We start from the raw sequence: 27,020 nt of genomic DNA on the forward strand, positions 1-27,020 counted from the left end.
CATACAACTGAGTATTAGATTGGCTTGCCGCTCAAGAACTGAAAAACTAAATCCAATAAGAGGCAACCCATTGATCATCCCCAACCAATCTAGGAGGTCTTTAATTGGTCAGAAACAAACGTATTTTGGGCACATAATGCGTAGGAGTAACGTAAGCCTGGAGAAATTGATCGTAGTTGAGAACACATATGGCAAGCGGGCCCGAGGCCGATCTCCTACTAGATGGACCGACCAAATAAATACTCCAGGTCCCCGAGTTTAGGTTAGGTCAGCTCCATCTTCAGGGTCGCGATGGACAGAAGCCGATGGAACCAATCAGTTCACTCCAAGTGTGGACCACTTGTTGATGACCACGATCCTCAGTCATGAGGGAACGACTAGAGAGAGACAAACGTATTCTATACTCACCCCGTTCACAATCAGATTTGAGCTCATCAGAGATCTATCAGATTACGGTTGACAAATGCGCTGGCGCACATTATCTGAACTGATATCGGTGACTGCCGATAATACAGCTGAGCCATATCGCAACCGAACGTCTACTCCGTCCACCACACACTCTCACTCACGTAAGTACATTTTGTTTGTTTTTCACTACAATTCAACAATTTTATTTGAATCATATTTTAATTTATTATCATTATTAACAATGATAATAAATTAACAACATCATCCAACAACAACATCCGCTTGAAAACTCTCCTAGTATACCGCGTGTGTTGGCGCTTTAAATGTTGTATTTTAAGAAGGAGTTTTTTTAGTATTGTTTATTCTAGTTGGGTATTGACGCTTGTCCCGTCAATTTTTTGAATATAAAACTTATAGCAATCTAAGCCACACATTTTTGACAAGTGAATGAAACCTAACCCTGGCAGAAGTAGGTATTTTAATTAAAAATCTGATACATGTCTTAAAAGAACGTTATTATGAAATACATTCGTAAGTTTGATGAAATGAATGATTTAAAATACAAGTGGTATTTTAAATCATTCGTACGAATTTATGTACCTACGGCAATATAAAAATATGCCATTAACTATACATGTAACCGAAAATTCAAGAATGATTTTTAATAAAATTTATTGAATTAGGCGTTACTTTGCGGAAATCCATAATTATACAAATGATTTAAGTTTTCTTTAGTGTTAATTCCGCCAATATTTGTTTTAAAAAAAAACAATTCGACACGTGTTTCGCCTCTACACGAGGCATCCTCAGGACGTGTTGTCACGCCAAAATCTGTTTTCGCCAGATTTGTTTTTTTTTTTTTAACAAATATTGGCGGAATTAACACTAAAGAAAACATAAATCATTTGTAAGATTTTTAATGAATTTGTTATGTTTTTAATGTGATAACCCTCACTTCTAGTGTGTCAATCACACACAAATAAAATTTGAAAACATACTTTTATGAATGATGCAGGACTCGAACCCACGACCTCTCGCGTTCCGTGCGAGTGCTCTTCCAACTGTGCTAGCCGTTCGAGTGACGAGAAGATTTTTAATATTGATGACTTTAAAGTTACTTCCTTGATTTCAGTATGGAAGAAGTAAAGCGATACACGCGCGCCGAGGTGGCGGTCAATAACGGGAAGGGAGGAAAACCCGTGTGGCTGATCTACAAGGATAAGGTGTATGACGTCACCAACTATCTGGTAGAGGTAAGTGTCGAACACATTTTAATAAAATTTACGCGGAAGGCATCCACTGGTAAATGAATTCTGAGCCCTTTTCAAAATGGAAATAAAGGGTAACATTTTATATATTGTATTTTAAATTGTAGTAGTATAGGGGTGGCTTAAGGGCAAACCTGCAAAAATGCACTGTTTTCATATCTTTATGTATACAGATGTCCCAAAGTTATGGGACATGAAGGGAAAGTACCTTAAATATCGAAGATAGGCTATTTTACTGAAAGAAGAAAAGTTAGTAATTCTGCATTCAAAGATTTTCTAAAAATTACTTGCCTTGTCTGGGAATCGAACCGATTTAAATGTAAAAAAAAAAACACCCCTACTTTTATGATGCCAATCGAAAGAATGGCCAAAAACTAATAACTCTTCTTAAGTAACATAGTATTTTAAAATATGTATATGGTGTTTGTGATGTGTAACGAAATATTTCGGCTTAGTTTCCAGCACCTCTAAGACATTTGGAGTGACTTACAATTTTTCACCTTTTGGCCTTATCTGTAAGAGCGCTCGCAAGGAACGCGAGAGGTCGCGGGTTCGAGTCCCGCATCGTTCATAAAATTTTGTTATCAAATTTTATTTGTGTAAAATGAAAAATATTGTAAAGTCCTTGTTACTGCTATAAAATAACTATAATCAAGTCCCAGGGCGTCTGATCGCTTAGGTATTCTGCTGTGTATTAGAAAGTAGGATTTACGACACAGCCATTTTTAATAAAACAGTGGCTGGGACTATATTATAAAAGTGTATACATTTACACTTAAAGCTATTATGTATCGTATGAAGCCGATTAGAAATAGTTAAAAGCAATGCCTTATTTCTTCTTCTTCTGTGTTATAACTAACTAATAGCAAACTTAAAACGTTGGTTTAGGTGAAGTTTAAAATTAATAAATATATTATGCCCTTTACCGTAAAAATAAAAACGTAAAGAAGTTATAAAACGTCGGCAGAGGCACTCCCGACACGTTGAACACTGGAATACTTCCCACAGTAGACCCGGATCAAACAACTGAAACTTTGTGCGGCGGTTCCTTAACACTTCAACAAGGAAATCAGAGTCGCTCCACCGGGGAACGAGAACTTTCACAAAGTTCACACATTAGAGTGTTCATTCAAGCATATTTTACTTGAGTAAAAATAAACAATGGGCGGGAAGATCACCGACGCACATTTTTTTTTATTATATTGGAGGACAAATAACCTTCGCCACAAATACTCTGTTGCAAAACCAAGTAAGTAAGATGTGCATGTATATCCACACGGCGCCTATTTCTGCCGTGAAGCAGTTACGTGTAAGCGTTACTGTGTTTCGATCTGAAGGGCGCCGTAGCTAGTGAAACTACTGGGCAAATGAGATTTAACATCTTATGTCTCGAGGAAACGAGCGCATTTGTAGTGCCGCTCAGAATTTTTGTTTTTTTCAAGAATCCTGTATTGTAATGGGCAGGACGTATCAATAACCATGAGCTGAATGTTCTGCTCGTCGCGTCCCTTATTGTCATAAAAAAAAGTTGATGATGTATGAAGTCGAACGGAGTTCCATAGTTGAGAAAAGGCTGTGATATGTAGAGCATACTTATACTTTGCTCAAACTTTACTAAGGAAAAAATTTGCTGAGGGTTAGCTTAACATAATCTTTGGGTTTTGGGTGTTATTTAAATGGTAAGCACAATATTGGTATTTTGTGAGCAGAAAAATATAATCTGTGAGCAGAAATAGCTAATGGATCTGCAACTCTTGGCCAGCAAACATTTCAAAATCAATCAGCAATTTATATCATTCTGGATGGCGGTAACTATTTTTGTACAGCATATTAATTATATTAGTTGCAATGAGTTGCTCCTGTTAAATAAAGTTTTAGTTAGCTCAGAGGGTAAGAAAATAGTTCATTATAACGCCTAGAATTAGTTTCTGGCACTCGCCGGCTGCTGCCGCGGCCCGCTACGCTCGGCTCGTGCGTTGTTTTAACTGTTCTAACATAACCTAACCTAACAAATTTTTATAAATTATGGACTGGACAGTCATATCTCCGTTTTATCCAATCATTTCTTTCAATTGGCAATAAGAAAGGCCACTAAAATACACTGCTTATCAATCATGAAATCTCGCTGACCAAGTAGCTATTTTGCTGAATGTTTATTATGCAAACTCATGTTATTGTAATCTGCCTATTTATGATATAATTTATGACCATTATCAAAATTTTTTGCTGAACAAAGATTGCTGTCTGATGTTTTTTATTGCAAACAAAATCTTTGTATGCTGACCAAATTATTATAATGCTGTTTTGTGGCTCACCTAATTTTATAATTGCTAAACATTCAGTTACTTCTCTTTCATTTTTAACCGACTGCAAAAAGGAAGAGGTTATCAATTCGATCGGTTATTGGTGATTTATCTAATAGGAGGACAAACGAGCGTACGGGTCACCTGTTTTTCAGTGATCACCGCCGCCCACAATCTCGTGCAACACCAGAGGAATCACAGGAGCATTGCAGGCATTTAAGGAAGGTGTACGCGCTTTTTTTGAAGGTACCCATGTGGTATCGTCCCGGAAACACCGCACAAGGAAGCTCATTCCACAGCTTTGTAGTACGAGGAAGAAAGCTCCTTGATTTACAATCCGATTTACGTTATACTTTTGGCTTTGGACTTAAAATCTATCAATATGTAGAATGAAAATAATAGTATTTTATTAATAATAAAGGTAGAGGCTTGCATAAGAGGTGTAATAAATAAAATTTTTAGTTCTTTGATAGTTTTCAGTTTTTGAAGTCGGTTTTTTTAAACGTAGTTTTTATTTTATAGTCATTTGATATGCTGATTGCGGTACTTAAGGCAAGACAGCTCAATGCAAAAGTCAAGTTCGCGTTTTATCACACTCAGCTAAGTTTTACGTTAGTTAAGTCTGAGCAAAGTCTAAGTATGCTCTATAGATCTCCACTGTGCCAGTCATCTTATATATAAAATATTTGCAAATGCAAAACAACTGATCCCTCTGACGTTTCCCTCCCCCCAGCACCCTGGCGGTGACGCCGTGATAATGGAAGAGGCTGGCACGGACTGCACGGAGGCCTTCGACTCGGAACATTCCAAGGAGGCTCTCACGCTGTTAAACAAGCACAAGATCGGAGAGCTAGTTGAAGTAAGTAACCACTACCAATATTTCCTTCAATCTTATGGACAATTATACCGATCCTAACGATTTTATACCTTTCTGTTATAAGCTCTGTTACAAATAAAAATGCATAATTTTTTTTTAATGTAAAATTTTAATAAAACTTATTTGTATTTAATTATTGAAGTCTCAGAAAAAAGTAAAAATAATTGAATTGGCATAGCTATCGATATCGATACGATATAATAATATGAAAAATCGACGAGCTTTTGAAATGTCTTGAAAATGACCGACGGCTCCTTAGACACTTTGTGCAAAGTAATAATAACCTCAAAAGTATTTGAAATCCCGCCTTAAGGAATCGAATTTTCTTAGATGTATATTCAAAGCGTTCCAAATTTGAATTCGAAAAAATAAAACTTGCAAGTATATTCAATCTAATTGGTAGTGTTAGCATAACGTTTTTCATAATCTATATAATATCTTAAGATATATTACGTGACACATTGTTTGTCCGCGATGGACTCCTTAACTAATGAACAGATTTTAATGGGGATTACTTCATGGAGTGCAGTTTAGTCCAACTTTAGAGATAGGATAGTTTTTATTTCGATTTGGTACCCATAATTATTTTTATTTTCAATATTTGTTTTGTATGGACATATTTTCTATGAGAGAATTTAGAGACGCACGGTTTGATAGTTCCACTGTGAAACAATTTCATTATAACAACAGGGAGCATTGTTTACGAAATAATTCTTGATGTTTTCAAATATTATTGGCAAATTCCTATAAAACAGTATTTTTTTTATTATCTACAGAACAACGTCTGACGGGTCAGTTAGTTATAAATGTATAAAGAAAATGGTCTTAGTTTGAGGTTCAATCAAGTCTAAATCACTGATCGTATCGAAATGAAACTACAAAACTATACTAAATTTATCCTAGATGGTTTATGGCTACTTATTTTTCGAATTCCAACGTTTCTTCATTAATTTATTTCCTTTTAAAATTCGTCTAGTAAAAGTATAATATAAAGAAATAGTAGAAAAAATGTTGATCTTGTATTCTTGACATCTTGTATTATTTCGCTAGTGAGGTGACAATTTGTATATGTCACACGAGAATTAAGTATTTTGTTTATGTCTCTCTTAAATTATAATTAACTAAATAAAAATTAACTTTGCTCTCTTGTTCATCTTAACTAATTAATAATAATTAATTATTAGCAACAGAGTTGCTTGAATTTGGATATGAATTACGGTGATGTTGCAGTCATTAGACATTAGAAACAAATTTTTAAAACTTAATTAATTAACTTATTTTACTTACGAGAGGAGAGCTCCTTTGCACAGGATGCCGGCTAGATCATGGGTACCATAACGGCGCCTATTTCTGTGAAGCAGTAATGTGTAAGCATTACTGTGTTTCGGTCTGAAGGGCGCCGTAGGTAGTGAAATTACTGGGCAAATGAGTCTAAATATCTTATGTCTCAAGGTGACGAGCGCAGTTGTAGTGCCGCTCAAAATTTTTGGGGTTTTTCAAGAATCCTGACTGGCACTGCATTGTAATGGGCAAGGCGCATCAATTACCATCAGTTGAACGTCGTCTCGTCCCTTATTTTCATAAAAAAAAAGATTGCGAAATCGATTGACTCTTCAACAAAACATTGAAATTGTAAAAGAAACTTGTAGACGACAATGTTAGAAGTAACAAATAGGACACAGAAGTCACCAATCACTTAGATACACAGGTGCGGTGCGTTCGAGAGAACATCGTACGCTAGGTCCAGTAGCGATAAATATTGCTGTGATGAAAGAATTCTGATGATACGTACGATATAAAGATAGTTACGAAACCTAATAAAATAAAGAGAAATCAACTGAGTATTTAAAAACATAAGAAATCGTTAAACTAGTTATCTCATGGACCTTATCGTCACTGAGGCATGCGGTTTTAAGATACGTGGCAGCACGAGTAGACAATATGCTACATTTTCAGGTCTACTATTTGTGAAGATAAAAATGCTGATTCAATTAATGTTAGAACTTTAATTAGCCACACAAACATTCAGAGTACTAAACAGACCAATCTCTTGTCCAATATCGCTAACGGCCGTTCCCAATATTCAGTCTATCTCCGGTTGTGGCCTACTTGAGATAAAAATCGTAACTATCGTTGACTTTTCTGTCCTAATAAACTTATCAACGGTAACTCACTTTATCCGTACACGCTCTCTGTCAATGGGAGGACGTATAGCTTACCAGCGATAGAAGTTTGTATGGAAATTGCAATTCACGCGTCCCGATATAAGGCGATAATAATGACTTACTGGCAGCTTCAGATTATTGACAACTAATTACTGGCAGTAGAAGGTAGTAATTTATCTCTATCTATAGATAGTATATTGGGAACGGCCGTAAGTCGTTTAAATCTATCACTGGTTATGTCGTAATAGCCCTTCACAATCTCTCGTACGTAAAGAGAAAATGCCCATTACAATGCAGTGCCGCTCGGATTCTTGAAAATTCCAAAAATTCTGTGCGGCACCTCCTTGAAACATAAGATATTAAGTATCATTTGCGTAGTAATTTCACTAGCTACGGCGCGCTTCTGAGCGAAATACAATAATGCTTACACGCTCTCCGTTGTGGTATCCATAATCTAGCCCGCATCCTGTGCAAAAGGGGCGTCCCACTGTTACATGGATTAACTACGCTTTGGTCTACCTCAAAGTGGAATTGGAGAAATTTTGATAGCACCTCCTCCAGAGCAACAAAATTAAAGTGTATATAAAACTCCACCACACACACCCTTGTGCCAAAGATACAACATAACGGACCAACTAACTGCTGGCTTTCTTAATTTCAGGAGGAGAAACGCTACGACGAGAATGGCAAAAAGAAGAAGCGAGTAATCTCTGCAGCTCCAGATGGTCCCTCCAGGAGTTGCATGAGCAGGATCACCTGTGGATTAATAGGATAACATACTACATTAACTGACACCTTCGATCAAATATGTAGCTACTAGACTAAAGGTAACGGCAAGAGAAATAGCGGCATAAATAAACCGGTTACACTATTTGTGTTTCGTGAGTTCTAACCGCTGCCAACCAACGCCTATATGCCTCCGTGTGCTTTAAAAAACTGCGAAACTAACCATCGTAACAGGAAACCTTCAGCTGTCATTCTTTTTCCACTCACGAGTCAGTCTCTATTCGTTGATACTTGAAATATTTAGTCGTTTAACAGATAAACATGCGAGGTCATAAAGTCTCACGAAGCAACAGGTCTCAACTGCTAAAACTAAACGTTAACTGGCAGCAATAAGGTTGACTTAGGCACGTGCTTTCCCCGAGTAGTGTGGTGGAAGGGTAAGAGATAGGATATTATAGACATCAAATTATTTAACTTAATTGACGTAGTCGCCTACTTTGGGTCACATGAGGAAGATCATGGTCGGCCAGAGGGCTATGGAAAGGGCTATGCTCGGATTTTCCCTGCGAAATGGTTGCGAAGCTGAAGTGGCAGTGGGCAGGGCACATAGCTCGATGGACAGATGGCCGTTGGAGCAGTAAAGTCCTCAAATAGCTACCACGTATCGGAAGACGCAGTGTTTGTAGGCTCCCACAAGGTGGACCAATGATCTGGTCAAAATCGCCGGAAAAGGTTTTTTTTTATGAAAATAAGGGACGAGACGAGCAGGACGTTCAGCTGATGGTAATTGATGCGCCCTTCCCATTACAATGCAGTGCCGCTCAGGATTCTTGAAAAACCCCAAAAATTCTGAGTGGCACTACAACTCCGCTCGTCTCCTTGAGACATAAGATGCTAAGTCTCATTTGCCCAGTAATTTCACTAGCTACGGCGCTCTTCAGACCGAAACACAGTAATGCTTGCACATTACTGCTTCACGGCAGAAATAGGCGTCGTTGTGGTACCCATAATCTAGCCGGCATCCTGTGCAAAGAAGCCTCCCACTGGTGGTTCGATGGCGGCAGCGCAGGACCGATCGTCATGCAGATCTTTGGGGAAGGCCTTTGTCCAGCAGTGGACGTCTTCCGGTTGAAATGAATGAATGAAGAAATTATTTATAAAATAGTAAATTACCACATAAGTTGACGCATGCTCTATTCTTGTGATAAATTTATAATTTATATGAAAAGCTGAACGTAATACATATTTGATCGCATATTTTTTACACTTCAAAGTCAGATATAGTAATTGATAATTGGCTGCCTAAGTGCTCGAAGTTAAGATTGTTGGTAGACCATTGTTGGTATTATGTTGTAGTGAACGAGTATACATTAGTGTGTGAACAATATCCTCATACCAATAACACACTTTCCCGCCCTCGCCTTCAAACCATAAGTTAATTTTCTTTTGTACCAGCATATAAACCTTAGTAGATGTAAATGTATTTAAGTGAAAGATCATAATCTCCACTGCGCTCCAACTAGATACCGCAATACCTAAGAACAATAGCTTTTTTATTACGGCAACTATTAGATGATGGCTTTTTTAAAATTAGGTAACATGCGCTTGGTGTTATTTTACATTGAAATTAATAAAATAAAAAAAAACTTACTGATGATATGTGATTCCAGTGTCTTTCTTATTTCTTGTAATATTATTTTTACTATGTTTTACAATGCAACCCGTCATTTTAGTTTCAATTATTAACAAAGTTTAACTGAACATGTGGCACGTCAACGTCACACATTGTTAGAGACTGGCTCGAGTACGGCCACTTGGGCGTAGTATTAGTTGCCGCACTTTGCGACAATCCCTGCGGTATCTAGTTGGAGCGCAGCGGAGACCAATCCTAAGTCTAATATCATAATGCTAATATAATTCTAAACGATATTCGTCACTAGCCACTGAATGGGAATGTTTATAAATATTGTTGTAAATAAATATAATTTAGATGTGCCTAATATTTGTAATAATGCTTTAAAATAATTGTAATATTTTTATTTTGTAACTGTTTAATAGAAAATATTAAAATTTTATTTACACATGACGTTTTTAAAAGAAATAAACGAAATAAAGTTTTTTTTTGTAAGTATTTCATTTATGTTTGTATACAAGAATATAGTGATCTATCCAGAGCAGATCGTCTCCACGTTGGTCCAGTCACTTTTTTAAAATCATCTTCCCATCTAATGGGTTGTTTTCCTTGATTGCTTTTTCCCTTGTCATGGATACCAATCTATAATATTTTTTGTCCATTTTTCTATATTGCTTCTCAAAGTATTTCCTGCTCAACGCCATTTTAATCCTTTTGGTCTATCCTTTCTTATTTCTTCTCGATTTGTGTTATTCTTACCTTGTCTTTCCTTTTAATTCTTAACATGCTTCTTTCAATGCTTTGTTGACACACTTTCAATTATTGCATATTTTTCTTTGTTAAGGACCATGTTAGGCATAACTATGTCATCCAAGGTTTAATGACATAATGATAATTAAGTAAAAATAAATGATTTTCTGTTTACAATTATATTTCGAACAGGTCTGGTGCTGGTTGCTATCAGATATACCTGACATTTCAAAATTGTTGTCTGATAATGTATCTGACTCGTTATAGAGCTGAAGAGGTCGGCCCTGCTCTCTGCCCTGCGTCACTACTCGCTACTCGAGTTTAAAACTCTACATAAACTCGACAATATTCGATGAAATTTTATTTAATCAGGCCTTATGATGCGACATGTATTTCGCCTCTACAAGTCAACATCTCCAGGAGATGTTGACTCTTTATAATTAAAAAATGATAATAACTTATGAAAGCTTGGTTGATGGTTGATAGATGGTTGCAAAACTGAAGTGGCAATGGGCAGGGCTCGAGGGGCATCTGCCCATCGAGCGGCCATCTGGCCGTTGGGGCAGTAAAGTCCTCGAATCGTGACCACGTGTATGTACGACCGGAAGACGTAGTGTTGGTAGCCCCCCCACAGGATGGACCAACGATCTGGTCCAGATCGCCGGAATAGGTTGGATGACGGCAGCACAGGACCGATCGTCATTGCGATCTTAGGGGGAGGCCTTTGTCCAGCAGTGGACGTCTTCCGGCTGATGATGGTGATGATGATGAAAGTTTATTACAAACACAAAACTCATACGGCCTTACAAATAAACTTGGTATAAAGTTATAACTCATGATAAACAAAGAAAATGCAAAATGTTTGCATTATCGTGGACAACACTGTCAATACAATGATAATTCTGAAGTTTTCCGAATGACAGGCTGCCTTGCAAATAAACGCCGGAAACGTTATACGTCCGAACAAACCATTCGTAAGCAAAATGTCTATTTGTAAACATTTTACATATTCTTGGTTTATGCTTAGTTATAACTTTATGCCAATTTTATTTGTAAGGCCGATAAAGTATAAATATCTTGTAATTGTTTATTAGAACCACAACATTAAGCAGTTTAAGTCCATCTAGAGCCAGTTAGAATGTATTTACATAAGTAAGTATTATCATAACAAGGAGGTTTCCGCGTCGTTACATAAAGCTATCAAATATTTTCATCTTTAAAAGCGTTTATAAACTCATCCCTACATCATTAAGTCTGAAGCCATCTTCCGAATAAATTATATTCTGTAATAGCTGACCCGACAGACGCTGCAGACAATAGAAAAAAAAATAAAATGGGTCTTGTATGTTATCCTTAATAGATAGTCATATGTCATCGCTGACTCTACTGTAGTAGATACGCAATTCCACAATACATCATTTTGTTATATCTCAAAGGAGACAGCGTTTTCTTTGAAAGCTGCCAGACATCTTATTTTTTCCGAAATCTCTAGCAAATACCGTTCCAAATACGAAAATATATAAAAAAAAACTTAACAAAGTATATAATTAAACCTTCCACGAAAACCACGCTATCCATTGGTGAAAACAGCATGAAAATCGGTGCAGTAGTGTTTGAGTTTATCGCGAACAGACAAACAGACGCGGCGGAGGACTTTTTTTAAATTTAAAAGCATTTCTAATAAATTCATTTAAATCTAATATATAAAATTCTCGTGTCATGGTGTTAAACATTGAACTCCTCCGAAACGGCAAGACCGATTCTCATGAAATTTTGAGTGCATATTATATACGAATTTTTTTATTTAAATTTTTTGACATTTTTTTTTAAATTTGTCTGATTACGAGTCAGCATTAAAAAATACATAGAACTTCAAATTCAGTCAGCTAGTAATATATAATATGACTGCGGTGCACTTTTGAATGTTAAAGTTTTAACTATAAATTCGGAAAAATTGAGCTTTAACGAGAAGAAGTGGCAAGAAGCTCAATGCCACTCTTTAAAATTTATAATTATTTACAGTTTCAGAATTTCACATAAACCCGGTTTCATTACCCTTAAAGATAATAAAGAATATATCAAAAAATTCAATTAACACAATGTGAAGTCCGCCTTACAATTACGCCCACATAAAAGTCTTAACATGATCTCGATAGTTCGCAATTCTGAGTAACAAATAATTTTATTCTAATATCAGGCCGCTTACTCCGCGGCAGAAATGTGCAGTGTGCATGCCTTTACATTAAAATTTCATTTGCATTTCATTTTGTTCGTGTCCCAGCATAGTAAGTGAATCATTATTACATTCTTATAAAAAGATAATCTTATGTAAATGTTGCCAGAGTATTCTATTGGATCTTGAAACTTGTGTCTTGAGTCGTCTTATGAGAAGGTCGCGGAATGGGGTAAAATGAACCGTGTCCAATTTAACCCCCAAAAGACTAAAGTTTGCGCGTTTACCACTAAAACACCCCATTTGTCGTATCACGGCTCTTCGATAACACCTTCCTTAAAGCCTCGCCTAGTATCAGAATACTGGGTCTCGAAATCTCTAGTAATTGCAAATTACGTGGTCGTCTGGATGGCAAGGCCAAATTGGCTTCGAGTAAGACGGTGGTTATAAATAGACTTCGCAGAGCTGCTCGAATTGTCGGGGACCCCAATGGTCTGTAAACGCCTGGATGACTTGGCGTTGCGTTGAGAGGTCGCTTCATTGTGTGTTTAAAGAATTGTAATATAACATTTATGAATTTAAAATAATTAAAACAGAGTTTGCTTCTAAATTTACTTTTAAAACAGTCAGTTCAGCTGGCATTCATAGGAGCAGACAAGGGCTATATCTTATAATATATATAAATCCAGTGTCCTGATGTTTGTTCCCAGTGAACTCCTTAACTAATGACCGGATTTTAATAGGGATTACTTCGTGGAGTGCAATTTAGTCCAACTTGAGAGATATGATAGTTTTTATTTCGATTTGGGAGCCATAATTATTTTTATTTCCAATATTTGTTTTGTATGGACATTTTTTCTATGAGAGAATTAAGTGACGCACGGTTTGACAGTTCTGCTGTAAAACAATTTCATTATAACAACATGGGAGCATATTTTACGAAATAATTCTTCATGTTATGAAATATTATTGACAAATTGATAAAAAACTAATGACACCTGTCCTATATCTATATATATAAAAATGAATTGCTGTTCGTTAGTCTCGCTAAAACTGGAGAACGGCTGGACCGATTTGGCTAATTTTAGTCTTGAATTATTTGTGGAAGTACAGGGAAGGTTTAAAATGTGAATAAATAGGAAAATGCTCGGAATTGAATAAAAACAACAAATTTGTTTTTCCTTTGATGCGTACCCCGTCGAATTTATTGACGCAACGGTTTGACAGTTATGCTGTGAAACAATTTTATTACAACAACAGGGTGCATTTTTACGAAGCAATTCTTGGTTTTATGATATATTATTGACAAATTTATAAAAAAACATTATTTTATTTATTATATACAGAACAACGTCTGTCGGGTCAGCTAGTACGAGCTAGTTGAGGCGTTTTTCCTTGTTTGGTGAGGAACTTTACGACGGCGCGATGTTCAATTTTCTCCATAGTGGCTAGTTTGTTCCCGATTTACTTGTTCACTCGTTTGTAACTCGAAAGCTAATGACCCAATTAGGCTAGAAATTGGCATATATAGTAATTATGAGTTACTCAAGTAGCGGCTACCTGGAGGAGCGACCTCACCCCCGCCAACCCCGCCATTCCGCGAACTTTTTGACCGCCCCTCGTACATAATAAAAAACAGTATTTTATTTATTATGAACAGAATAAAGTCTGTCGCGTCATATAGTGAACTGTATAGTGAGAGATCATTTTATGTACATATAATCATGATGCATCTTTTCTCGAGTATGTTAAAAATACTATATATTATTTAAAAATGCTTGTTCTATTGCAAAGTCAATGCATATCAGACAAATAATAAAAAATGCATCAAATTAAATAAAGTTGACTTGGAATGTTATTAACTGGGAATGTGGATGAGTGAAACACTTCAACTTTTATTATAATCTATCAATAAACAAGTCGAATGGAGTCGGTTACAAACAGACATACAGCAGAACCTAATAAAAGCGTATTAATTAGAAAATAAAATAATAGGTTAGGTTAAAATTGTCTATTTGGCGTGAAATGCGCTATGTATACTCTCCATATTAAATTAAACATGTAATTATGTGCATAGCTCATATAAATTTGTATCAACTATATTGATAATTCAATATTTAATAAATACAAAGCACACATGTTTATATATACAATACATATCATATTAATGTATCAATTGTAACATACTTAGTACCCACTTGCTTATCAGATTTTCAGCACTATTATTTTTTACTACCACTTTCTTCCATAATTTATAGAATTTTCACTTAACTTTATGAAAGTATAATAATAAATCAATTTCAATAATATAATAAAAAAAAAGTAGCTATGGCATTTGATAAGCAGATTTTACTCTCCATATTTTTCTCATACCGGGCGCCTTATATGAAGATCGATTCTTAAAGAGTAAACTCCAAAAAGACAATAATTAAATCTGAGCAGAAAGTTGGTTCTGCTTTTGAGAAAATAATTCTGATATTCCAGTAACTATCACAAATACTCTTGTCTCCTCTACCAGCATTGCTGAGTCACTTCTTCTGAAACAGTGTTACTAACAAATTTTCAATTTTACTTTTATAAGCCCTGCAGACAGCGGTGGATTTACACTAGGGGCAGTTGGGGCAAGTGCGGCAAATTTTTTAGGGCGGCAAAATTTTGAAAGTGAAAATATTTTTGTTAGTGATCAAGATTGGTCAATATAATTAATTAATTCTGTTTAATCGACCAATTCGCAGCAATAAGCTATACATTAATTCCGCCAATATTTGTTTTTAAAAAACAATTCGACACGTGTTTCGCCTCTACACGAGGCATCCTCAGGACGTGTTGTCTCGCCAAAATCTGGCACGAGACTGAGAATGAGTCTCGTGCCAGGCGAAACACGTGTCGAATTGTTTTTTAAAAACAAATATTGGCGGAATTAACACTAAAGAAAACTTAAATCATTTGTATAATTATGGATTTCCGCAAAGTAACGCCTAATTCAATAAATTTTCTATACGTTTATATAAAATTTCAGTATTGGGACGGATTTTTTTTCGGTGCCCTGGGGCGACATTAAGTTTAAATCCGGCCCTGCCTGCAGAAACTTTTAAATCTCAAGTAACATGTAAAAAGTGCCGATAAATGGGGCATTTCTGTAAAAATAATAAATTCCATAATTCACGTCACAACAAAATATCTAGATTTTAATAATTATATTAAACATGGCGTGTTTCCCAACCTTCTGAAATATTGTAAAATTACATAAATATTTAAGTCGGGATACACTTCTGACCCGAATAACCATCTTTCTTTGTCTGTGTTGCTGAACCTTAGTAAAATTTTTGAAGAAATAATTATAAGTCAAATATTTATTAAAGTGAAACTTTTATTACATCGTCTCAAACTTTTTCGTCTGTGTGTTGCATGGCGCGTGACGGTCGGGCGGCGCCTATAGTTCCCATATTGGATGCAATTGCGTTCGGGTGGAAGAGTAGCTCGAACCCCACACACTTGATAAAGATTTTTTTATTTTATGAAAATGTAAAGCATAATATATAAATTTGTTTTTTTTTCTATGCTGACATAAATACCTATGTTATTTTGTGAAAAAAAGTTTCACTTGCATCGTGGTTTCATAAAACCACACAATTGCTTTTTTTTTCATTATCTATAATAAGTTACTTCATATGAAACAGTTTAGTTTTAGCGGGTGTTGTATTAATTATATTTTTGTAGCCTGGGAGGAATCACAGAATACATTTGGTATCCTCTGCACTATCGGACTTCAGTGATGATTTAGTGGGGTATTAGCTATGAAGGAGTGACTGAGCCATACTTTGGTGAAAAATGTATCAAAACATCGGCACAAGTGTATCAAGATACCATTCTTGAGAAGGTAGTGAAGCCCCTTAACAACACCATGTTCAATAACCAAGAATGGTCCTTCCAGCAAGACTCGGTTCCGGGTCATAAAGCTCGGTCTATGCAGTCTTGGTTGGAAACGAACGTTCTGGACTTCATCGGGGCTGAAGACTGGCCGTCGTCTAGTCCCGATCTTAATCGACTGGATTATGATTTATGATAATTTGGAGTCCCTAAAACAATCCGTACGATTGGCAGTGAAGAATATTCTCATGGAAAGAGTGCGTGCGTCTGTTGATTCTGGCTAAACTGGCCTTCGAATAAGTTATATTATTTATTATATGAAGTTGTTTTATATTTATGTATTAAACTAACACGCTGTAAAAGAAATAAATGTTATTTTCATTAGATTTTTTTTTCTTTGTTTCAGTATTTATGTCAAGACTAGGTATTCTTCACCAAGACATCTCTTCTGCAGCGCAAAAACTATTAATGTTACCATCACAACTGTGGCTTTGTGTTCTAGAGGGAGTGTACAAGTTGTACCCGGAGTGATGTTAAATAAACTAACAAGACACTCTGACCAAATGCGGTTTGTAGTTTGAAGGAAACCCATTATTTCCCCTAATTAACGAAACAACAGCTTCCAAAATAGTAAACAAACGTAACAGAAATTTCAATTAGTTATGTATTTATAAAACGTCTTTTTTACTGTTGACCAATCAGAGCAAAAGAATGAGCGGGAATTTTAAATTTGCTAAATACGAATAAAAAATCACTACTTTACATGATCTGTAATTTCATAATGAAATGTGATTATTTCAGTTATTTTTAATCAAATGAAAATTGAAGAAATGACCGCATAAGTATTCACAATCTCTTAACAGCTATTTTACACAATAAAGCTGAACTTTTTTGGTAATTGATAGTGATAATATTACTTCTATTACTATTAGATCCAGTTATTCAAATTCAAATATTTTTATTCAAAATAGGATGTGACATCACTTATTGAAAGTCTACTAAAACTAAAACTACCATCCATTCCAAAATGAATGCCTCAGACCTGAGAAGAATGGGCGCAACAAACTCAGCGGGCTTTTTTTTTCATCGAATAAAAATGTTTACAAAGTAATATTGTACAATTAACATAAATTAACATTATTTAATAGACTGAGGGCAGTCACTCCATTCCGAATCTGTGGTGTCATTAAGAAAGTTATTTATGTTATAGTAACCTTTACCACACAAACGTTTTTTAACAATTATTTTGAATAACGTAATACTTTTGTTTTGAACATTTTCTGGGATCTTGTTGTAAAAGCCTATACATCGCCCCACAAAAGACTTACTAACTCGACTTAGCCGAGTAGTAGGCATCATCAGTTTATGTCTGTTCCTGGTGTTAACATTATGGTTATGACAGTTTCTGGCAAATTCACTTGTGTGCCTATGAACATACATTACATTATCAAGAATATATTGAGAAGCAACAGTTAAGATGTTAATTTCTTTGAATTTTGCTCTCAATGATTCTCTAGGACCTAGGTTATAAATAGCGCGAATAGCCCTCTTCTGCAGCACAAATATTGTATTAATATCAGCAGCGTTGCCCCATAGCAATATACCATAGGACATAATACTATGGAAATAACTAAAGTATACTAGTCGCGCCGTATCTATGTCAGTTAATTGTCTAATTTTTTTAACCGCGTATGCTGCAGAACTAAGTCTGTTCGCCAATCCTTCAATATGGGGGCCCCATTGTAATTTGGAATCTAGAGTTATGCCAAGAAATATAGCAGATTCCACCGGTTCTATCACCTCTCCGTTTAACAAAACAGTTGCATTTACATTTTTGACATTTGGTACGGTAGTTAGTTAGTTTTCTTGCTATTTAACAATAGGTTATTAGCGCTAAACCAGTACACGATGTCAGATAAAATATCGTTCACTTCGTCATATATAGCTTGGTTTCTTTTCACTTTGAAAATGAACCTTTGATTGAACCGATTCTCATGAATGACTTGGTATGTGGGTAGGGATCTAAATTCTTGATATAGAAGAGAGGTGTTTAAACTGGTGTTAAGTGATCACCGCCCCCACTGTCTTGCAACACAAAAGGAATTAGAGAAACGTTGCCGGGCTTTTAGAAAGGTGTTTGCGCTTTTTTTGAAAGTACCCATGTCGTATCGTCCTGGAAACACCGTGTCCTGCGAAGGTGGAAAACGGCGGCAGGAATCAGGTCAAATAAATCAAAAATCAAACCTATTTTGATTACAGAGACATCTAGCGGAACACTCTTATAGAACCAGGCGCCACTTGACAGAAGTGCCAGTAACTATTCATTGTCTTCTAAAACATTCTTAGTGGTACTGACTACAGGCTACAGGTGTCAGCACTCGAATCTGAAAAAGTTATTTGGGTAGAAAAGTGCATTTAAGTTTAAACTCATTAAATTGAGCAACCTTGATCCATTTATATTTTATATATTAACCTTCTTTTTAAATTAATAAGCATTTTAATTACTTTTATACAAATTTATCACTATTTTAATACAAATATGATAGCGAAAACCAAATCATCGAAGGAATTATTTTCCCGCCAAAATAAATTTTTGGATTCCCTCGTCCTGAGTGAATGAACCAAATTTATATTATGAATAATAATATTTACCTTGTAAATTGGTGCGCACTTTTAATTATTCGGGTTCTTAGATTCTTCTACAATCTACGTTTTAACCGGGAAACGAGACAGCGCATGATGCAAACCAGTCGAATGGTTTTTAGTTATATGGTAGGTACCTATTATGTAGTAGTAGTCTGCAGCGATTATGAAGGTCACTCAACTATAATTGTTTTGTTCGGGAAAGTTTTTCGTGAAACTCACTAATTCAGCACATAAAAATCGGTACCTATCGAATATTGTGTAAGTATGTGATCACCCCTTTTATAACATCAATGATCAAATGGCATCCAAGCGAGATTCACAAACTAAGGAAGAAACTTACGACCCTCACTCACGGCCGTAAGACACGAAGGTTCGCTTCTCGACTCTTCCGGCGCTCCACCGCGTCTTCCTGCGTCCAATTGTCGACAGCTGGTGTACGAACATGGGACACATACCTATACCGCTCCGAAAGTCACAAGTAATCTCCATTGATTGCCTCACTAAGACAGAATACGAATAGATAGCGTGTGGTAAGTGGTACAGCCTCCGTCTTCGCATGTAGAGATGCGAATGAGGCGATCAGGTTTTTTGCAGCTAGCGGCTACAACTGCGGCACCTTTTCCTGCTGTGAAGCAGTAGTGTACAAGCATAATTATTGTTTCACTTTGAAAGTCGAAGTGGCTAGTGAAATAACTGGGCTACTGAGATTTAAATTTTATGTCGCAAAGTGACAACCGCAATTGCTATCCTACTTACAATTTTAGGGGTTTTCTCCATCAGGTGAACGTCTTCATTTCGTCACTATTTCTCATATAAAAGGTGAAGCTATGGAGATGTAGAGTTTATATTATGTTGTCTTTACTATACCTTTATTACCTTGCTCTGATCAAAATGCTTAATAATATCATACAATCCCCAATAGTCAGCTGAGTGGCTGTAAGCAACCAAAACACTGCAATAGTAAGCCCCTCAAGTAGATAATGGTTCAACTTCATTACTCAACGAGTTTTCAAGCCTGTGAAGTTCAGCTCAAAACTTGACCCACTGGTTTTCACTGTTACTGTAACAGTGCAACATGGTAAAACAAAACTCACATTTAATCCAAATCGTTTATTCAAGCAAATGAACATAATAATATGAACAAAGTATAACATTATCTACTTAATGATATTTACATTAGTTAAGTTCCTCACTCACTTCAGTTAATCTATCTGCTACACCTTACTGTATACATCTAAATACTTATTCTAGTCTATGCACATTATACTCTCATCTTGTTCTAATAGAAAAATAAAAAATCCAATTCATATGACCCATAGTCATCTAGCTCACGTAAGATTTTGTCAACATGAAAGTACATTCTGCATTCTTCAAAATATATTATGTCAATTGCTTATTTTACACAGGAATCAAAATAATTATACATTAATATTAATATGGAACCCCACAGGAGTACTAGACTCTTTAAATGTTTATATTGATAACAAATGATTTAGATGTGCACTCGCAATATTGGGTGAACCAACCTAATCTGTCAAACTAATTAGTTGACTATCAATTGTTACATGTTTGGCTATTAATGAAGTAAATCAAACCTATAGTAGAATATTATGCTATTTATATAAAATAATTTAAAACCTATGTCCTCTGACACAATATATTCTTAATATTTATATCATAATCAACATTAACATGAGAATGGGTGTAGGTGCACCCACTCATTTATAGTCATCAAAACTTTTGATACATCAGAGAGAAAAACATTGCATTCAGATGAATGGAGTGCCCAGTTTAAATTGAGCCCCCACATTTAACATGAGACTCACCAAAGACCCAAAACAAACCAACAACACTCGTCTCCAACAAACATTGAACTTGTCAAAATTAAAGTGTGAAATAATGTGATGATGTAGCCAATTATAAAACCATTCATGCTTTGGCAGACACCAACAATAAATAAGAATTTAGAAATAATCATGTGTGTAATGTACATTTTCATCCAACATCGAATAATGTTTATATTAAGTTAACTTATTGGTGTGCCATGTGACTAAGCAATCATGTCAGCGCTATAAATGGGTTAAAACAAGTCAGCTGTTTCTAAGCCAGATATAACATAAGAGTTTGCCAGATCATAATTATTACTCATCACAATATAGATAATTTATAAAAAAAATAACATTAAATGTAAATAAAATATTTCAGTAAAAACTTTGCAAGGACAATGTCTAGACCTTTATAACATACAAAATTCATATGATTTATAGTTTATATTACTGCACTATAACACATAGAATCAAAATCACTAGTGTTTCTTCTGTTAAAATATACCTATGATACTAGAGATACAAACAGACTTTCCATCAACAATCTTTCACCTTGAGGGTGTGGAGCACAACACTGTTTGACTCACTCAGGAGGCTTTCATCACATGCTAGTTGACAACTACATGGCTCACTGTTGACCTGGCTGAGAACTCTGAGCTTGTGCTTTTGTGATCACTATGGTCTGCTTGTTACCGACTCCCGCCTTACCTAGCTGTAGCATATTTGAGGGCAGTGTTATTATCTTGTTTCCACCCATTGTATTGGCCGACACTAACTTTACAATAGTAGCTCCTGGTGCAAGTCCTTGCGCTTGTGAGACACTCGCAGCTGACACTGCTCTGTTCTGCATCATTGCCATCTTCGGAACTGTTGCCACAGTCATACCTGTTGATGTCTTAACTAATGTAACATACTGAGGTGCAGAGCCTCCCTGAGCTGTAGCACCAGGTGTCTTCTTAATAATAACCGGGATGCCTGCATTTCCGCTGGCTTGTCGTAAAACAGTTGCACCAGTTGTGGTTGCAGTGCCAGCCGCAGATGATGTCACTACTGTACCATCTGGTTTTCCCGTCACAATTTTGTACACAGGTGCCTTCACTTGATGTCCAGAAAGTGCACCACTTGCTATCTGTATTGTTCCTCCTGTGCTGCCAATAACTGGCAAGTTCCCAGCTCCAAGCTTTACTGGAACACCACCAGCCACTTTAGTTTGAATATTTGAGACACCTCCTGCACTCTTAACCAATACATTGCCAGCACCAATTTTAACATTACCAGCACTCAGTTTCAATGGAACATTCGTATTTGTAACTTTTTGCACATTATTAGCTATCTTGCCCTGGATGTTTGCTGCGCCAATCTTCAATGGTACAGCATTACCAGCCAGTTTGACAGGCATGTTTCCAGCTCCCAGCTTGACAGGCATTCCACCACCACTTTTCACTTGTACGAAGCGTGGTGTGCCAGTGCCACCTGCTCCTGAACCAATAACAATCTGTGCATTTGACTGTGGGGTTGAAACTCGGACTGAGCTAGGTGTGCCAACACCACTGACAATTCTTGTAACACCCTGCGGTGTCACAGCTGCCACTTTAATTTGTTGTGATGATCCAGCAGTAGGTGTCTTTACAATAGTTTTGCCAGGATAGGATTGTTTGATTGTTGGTGTACCTGGAGTAACTTTAACGGTTGCTGATTGAGCAGGAACTTTAATGGTTCCTGAAATTACTTTTTGGTGTGAAGCAGCCGCAACAACTGGTGATGAAATGGCAGTCATAGGTCGGATCTCTGGAGTTGGTGGTAGTCCAACAGTAGCTGGTAAACTTAGACCAAAAGCTTTAGCAGCATCTGGCTGTGATGCAACTGGTGAAGCAGGTGGTGCTGCCGCTACTGGTTCTGCTGCTGCAGGGAAGCGAGCTGGTGTTACTTTGCCACACTTCTGTACTTGTAATAAATAAGTTGTAATTGTATTCATAGCTGGCCAGCACAGCTCCAATGATGTTGTTCCTGCTCTCACAAGAGCAACTTTACCTGCCTGAGGGGGTACACCAACTTCTAGATACCACAGATCCTTGCAACATATCTGATTATTCCATGTTTTTCTGTATCCATCTCGACCAGACCAAATGTAAAGTCGGGTTTGTATGGACACTGCACTGTGACCCGCCCTTGCCCTGGGCACTGATTCTTCAAATTTGTCTAGAGCAATATTATCCCATGTCATAGATTCCAGGTTGAGTGAAGCCAGTGAATTAGTACATTTCCACTCCTTCTCATGGGTAGCCAATTTTGACTCATCAGGTACAAGAGGTACCCACCCCCCATACACATACATATGTTGACCAATGACAGTAGCGGTATGGAGAGAGCGAGGAAGAGGAGGTGGTCCTCCAAGTTCAGGTTTGGTCCATGACATGCTTTCTATGTCTAGTACCCATAAGTCACCAAGGCGAGATCCACTCATGCCTCCATAAATTATTAATGATGATTTGCCAGTGTTCTTGTCAGTGTAGGCCACTCCACTGTGGGATTCGCGGGGAGGAGGCGACTGACCATATGTTAGTGGTATGTCCCATACTGTCATAGAAGAATTCGGATACAATTCGAGAGTATAAAGGTCGTTAAGATAACTTGGAATATTATTCTTTGGATCATCACTCTTGTTGGCTAAGCCACCAAACAAGTATACTTTACCGTTGAGCAGTGTGAAGCTATGACCCAGCCTGGGACAGGGCGGAAGTCCCTGCTTAGGAGGTAGAGGTTTCAAATGTTTCCACTCCCATCTGGAAGCTTGTAGTTCATATAGGTCATTAGAATACTTGCCGTACTCTACCATGCCGCCAAAAACTAGCAGACGCGTTCCGTCGACAACGAAGCCGTATGCAGCACATCCTGGAGGAACTTCTCCCTTGGTGACGGGTACGAACCATTGATTCGTAGTGGTATTGAAGACATGAAGCTCGTGAACGATCCCTTCGTTTCCGCCGCCGAAAACTATCATCAAATCTTTTATGGCGACCGCGCGATGTCCATGTCGGGGTCGTGGTTGGGGGCCACTAGGATTGTACACTTTTTGCCACTTAAGTACAGCGTTTTCCTTCATTTTTACTACACATTTGTCGGTAAATGCTACAACAATATATATCGCTCGGGATGCGTATCTATAGCATAGACAATGAGAAACGTCGTAAATAAGGTTTGTAGAAAATATTCAACCTGAGTAGAAGCTTCATAAGCCAATCCAATATAACTTTCTCTTTCACACTCACACGTTCGCCCTATGAGTAATAAAAAATCACCTTATGCAGCTTCAAGCGTACAACAAAAATGGCGTTAGCAACAGCAATGGCAACCTAACAAAAGGAGAAAGAACGGCGTCGGATGTCAAGACTTTGTCTATGCCTGTTGGCAGTGTTATTACACAGACTAAAAATACCCATTAAATATGTCTCTCTACGGCATCTATAATGCCGTCATAAGAAAAAAACGGACAATGTACAATTTTATTCACACGAGATAGTTCAAGTGAAACCTTCAAAAATTTTGGCTTCAAGATAATGAAACCAATATAAATTTTGGAAAGAGAATAATTGCATTGTGTGAGCGACTTATCGCATTTTGCTATCTTTTTTTTATATTAATCCACATGTCTTAATTACGTTACGTAATTACAAAACTAATATACATTACATAGCTATGGATGGCGCCTATTCTCCCTTCATAGGCCCTGAACCCTTTTGTGGAGCTGGAGAATCTCTTATCCGCAAAGTCCTAAAGAATCAAGAAATGCTGGAGGCAGCCAGTTACTGGTCGTCGCTACCAGGCCATCGGCAAGATAAGTCTCTCCAAATCATAATAATAATAAAACTTTATTCAATTAGGCTTAGACTAAGCGCAGTTGAATCTTACTAGAAATATAAATTTCTAAACTTACCATATTGTGTTCATAAAAAATAGAGCTCATATTTTATGTTGGCTTTTTATAATTGAATGTATAATTAATATTTACAGTTAAGAAAAGTGATTTTTTAAAGGGCAATCAGATAATCTTCCAAAAATAGACGCGTTTATGATGCTATGTATTTGATGACGCGTTTTTTGTGTTTCAAACCCAGATTTTATTTATGCTGAATTTAAAAGAGTGAAAGCTGCAAGGTAATTATGTGATAATAAATTTAATTTTTAAATGTTTTATAATTCATATTTTCTCACATTAATTTGTGAAACTAAATATAATCTATGAATTCCGAAAATATAATTTAATTCGAATTACTTAAGTACTATATCCATAGTTTTTTTCTGTTATAAGTTATATAGTTAAGATTCTGTTTTAAGTTTACATTTTTTAAGTAATAAGCAATACAATTATAAACTAAATAAAAAATTTCATACTCATTAAACTCACTTCAAAATTGGTAAACCACAACAATATAAGCTAGTTGTTGGAGATACTTTATCTCTTTTTTCTCTCTCTCTTCGAAGAGAGGACAAACGAGCGTATTGGTGATCTGATGTTAAGTGATCTTCTTCTTCTGCAATACCAGAGCGTTGCCGGTACCTGGAAGAAAGTTCCTTGAAAGCCGCACTGTGGAAGTACGCCACACGAATGTGCCACAATCAAACAGTTCTTCGGAACACTCCCCGTGATTGATGCGGTATAAAACACAATGAGGCGACGTCCCTACGCAACCCCAAGTTATCTAGCTCTTCACAGAGCACTGCGTCCCCGACAATTCGAGCAGCTCTGCGTGCACTTGGTCAAATGGTTACTGTTTACACCACTTTGCTCGGATAGTTGAGTCTCTTGGGACTAGAAAAATACTTTATCTGGTCCACCTTTTGAAGTGTTTTTGACACCAGAAAATACTTTTAACTTAGCTTTTGCTTTATAAATAACATAACGTAATTAAATTAGTTAATACAATTCACCAGAATTGTGACAATTTGATTACACAAGACAAGTGCTGACCCGGCAATACCCCGTTTTGATGTGTTTGATAACGTTTAGGATATAAAATATCAAATTAAAGTATATTTGAAAATCATCCATATACCCTATTCAGTCAATGTCATTTCATTACATAGGTATTCATACAACGGACGGGTGCGGGCACTTAATTTATAAAAAAGCAACGCAAAGCAACGTTTGCCGGGTCAGCCCTTGTATAATAATTTTAAGATGTGCATTGAGCATGACCTCTAAGCTGCCCTTATAGTCCTGGTACATGTTGCTAGGATGACGCATGATTATAACCGCTATAAAAGACATTACTATCACCATACCTTACCAGCTACCATATTTATGTTGACCTGGTATCTATACAGTAATACGTCATGTGCATGAAGTCAGAATATATTAAGGTATACTTGCGTCATACATAAGACAGTCTCTTATTCAACTATGATTGCCTGGTACAATAATAAAACACTGTATAATGCTTCCTATCATATTTGCTCCACGAAATCTTATGAGTTTATGTGTCTGTCTCTTTTTCGTCTCACTTTTTCGTTTCATCGACTTTAAGATCACAACGATTCTAAGGAAGATTTCACTTCAAAAAGACGCATCTACAATTATTCCAAAAATTTAGTAGCCGCATGTACTGGTTTATTTTTTCTGTTACAACAACAAAAAGTCCGTTAAAATCACTGTGAAATAGAGCACATTTGCATTATCATGGTGCATCACTACGACGCACGGTGTAAAAACGCATTTACTTAGATACGTCTTATTCTCATACAGAATATTAAATTGATCCTAGAATGAAAAAAATAACTATGGATCATACCATTATACTAAGAAAAAAAGACACATCTGTGTAGATTCGTCTTTTCTTCTTAGTATAAATAAAAATAGTGAGGTGGAAATGGCATTTGCGTTTTTATTACTTAGTATCGCTGTTTGTGCGGAGGGTAGCGGGGAGTCGGAGTTGTGCATCTATTCCACAGCTGTGCGTTTAAACTCTAAACATCAGAGAAGGCACGTCACGTTTGCGCTCGCCACGACATACCATATGTACGAAGACATCGTACTTACATTTTTAACAACTTTTTAAACTTTATACTAGCTTATTTATTAAAGCTAATCGCTTAATTTTATTTTATTTCACATTTTGTTACAAGGTATTGTGAGGTACAATTCCTCACAAAACAAAAATTGGACCTTATTCTCTCATCTTTAACATTTCTTGTCCATTCTTTAACGCCGTAAGCATGGCACAGAAGTATAGTGGTGCTGTTCTTCAAAAATGCGCTAAAATGCTTTTGAAGAACTTTATCTCTAGGGTTATCACGACTCGTCTCGTGCGTAGGTTCGACAGCTTCCAGCCTCCCGAACAAGCCGGATTCCGAAAAGGCTTAAGCACCATAGACCAC

The 27,020-nt window shown here is 36.5% G+C and overlaps 2 protein-coding genes across 2 annotated transcripts; one reads left to right on the top strand and one right to left on the bottom strand.

Annotated features, from left to right (window-relative positions):
* The first annotated feature begins 420 nt into the window (after positions 1-420).
* LOC126978206 (cytochrome b5-like) lies at positions 421-9,866 on the top strand. The gene is made up of 4 exons (XM_050826986.1): positions 421-569; positions 1,541-1,661; positions 4,713-4,838; positions 7,683-9,866. Exons 2-4 carry the CDS (start codon positions 1,542-1,544, stop codon positions 7,794-7,796), a joined length of 360 nt encoding a protein of 119 aa, XP_050682943.1. The 5' UTR covers positions 421-569; position 1,541; the 3' UTR covers positions 7,797-9,866.
* A 10,048-nt stretch (positions 9,867-19,914) lies between these two features.
* On the bottom strand, positions 19,915-23,846 carry LOC126978095 (host cell factor 1-like). Its single transcript, XM_050826816.1, has one exon. The coding sequence runs from the start codon at positions 23,746-23,748 to the stop codon at positions 21,274-21,276; it is 2,475 nt and encodes an 824-aa protein (XP_050682773.1). The 5' UTR covers positions 23,749-23,846; the 3' UTR covers positions 19,915-21,273.
* Between the last annotated feature and the right edge of the window lie 3,174 nt (positions 23,847-27,020).

This window comes from Leptidea sinapis, chromosome 47 (genome assembly GCF_905404315.1).
Source record: "Leptidea sinapis chromosome 47, ilLepSina1.1, whole genome shotgun sequence".
Taxonomy (NCBI): Eukaryota; Metazoa; Arthropoda; class Insecta; order Lepidoptera; family Pieridae; genus Leptidea; species Leptidea sinapis.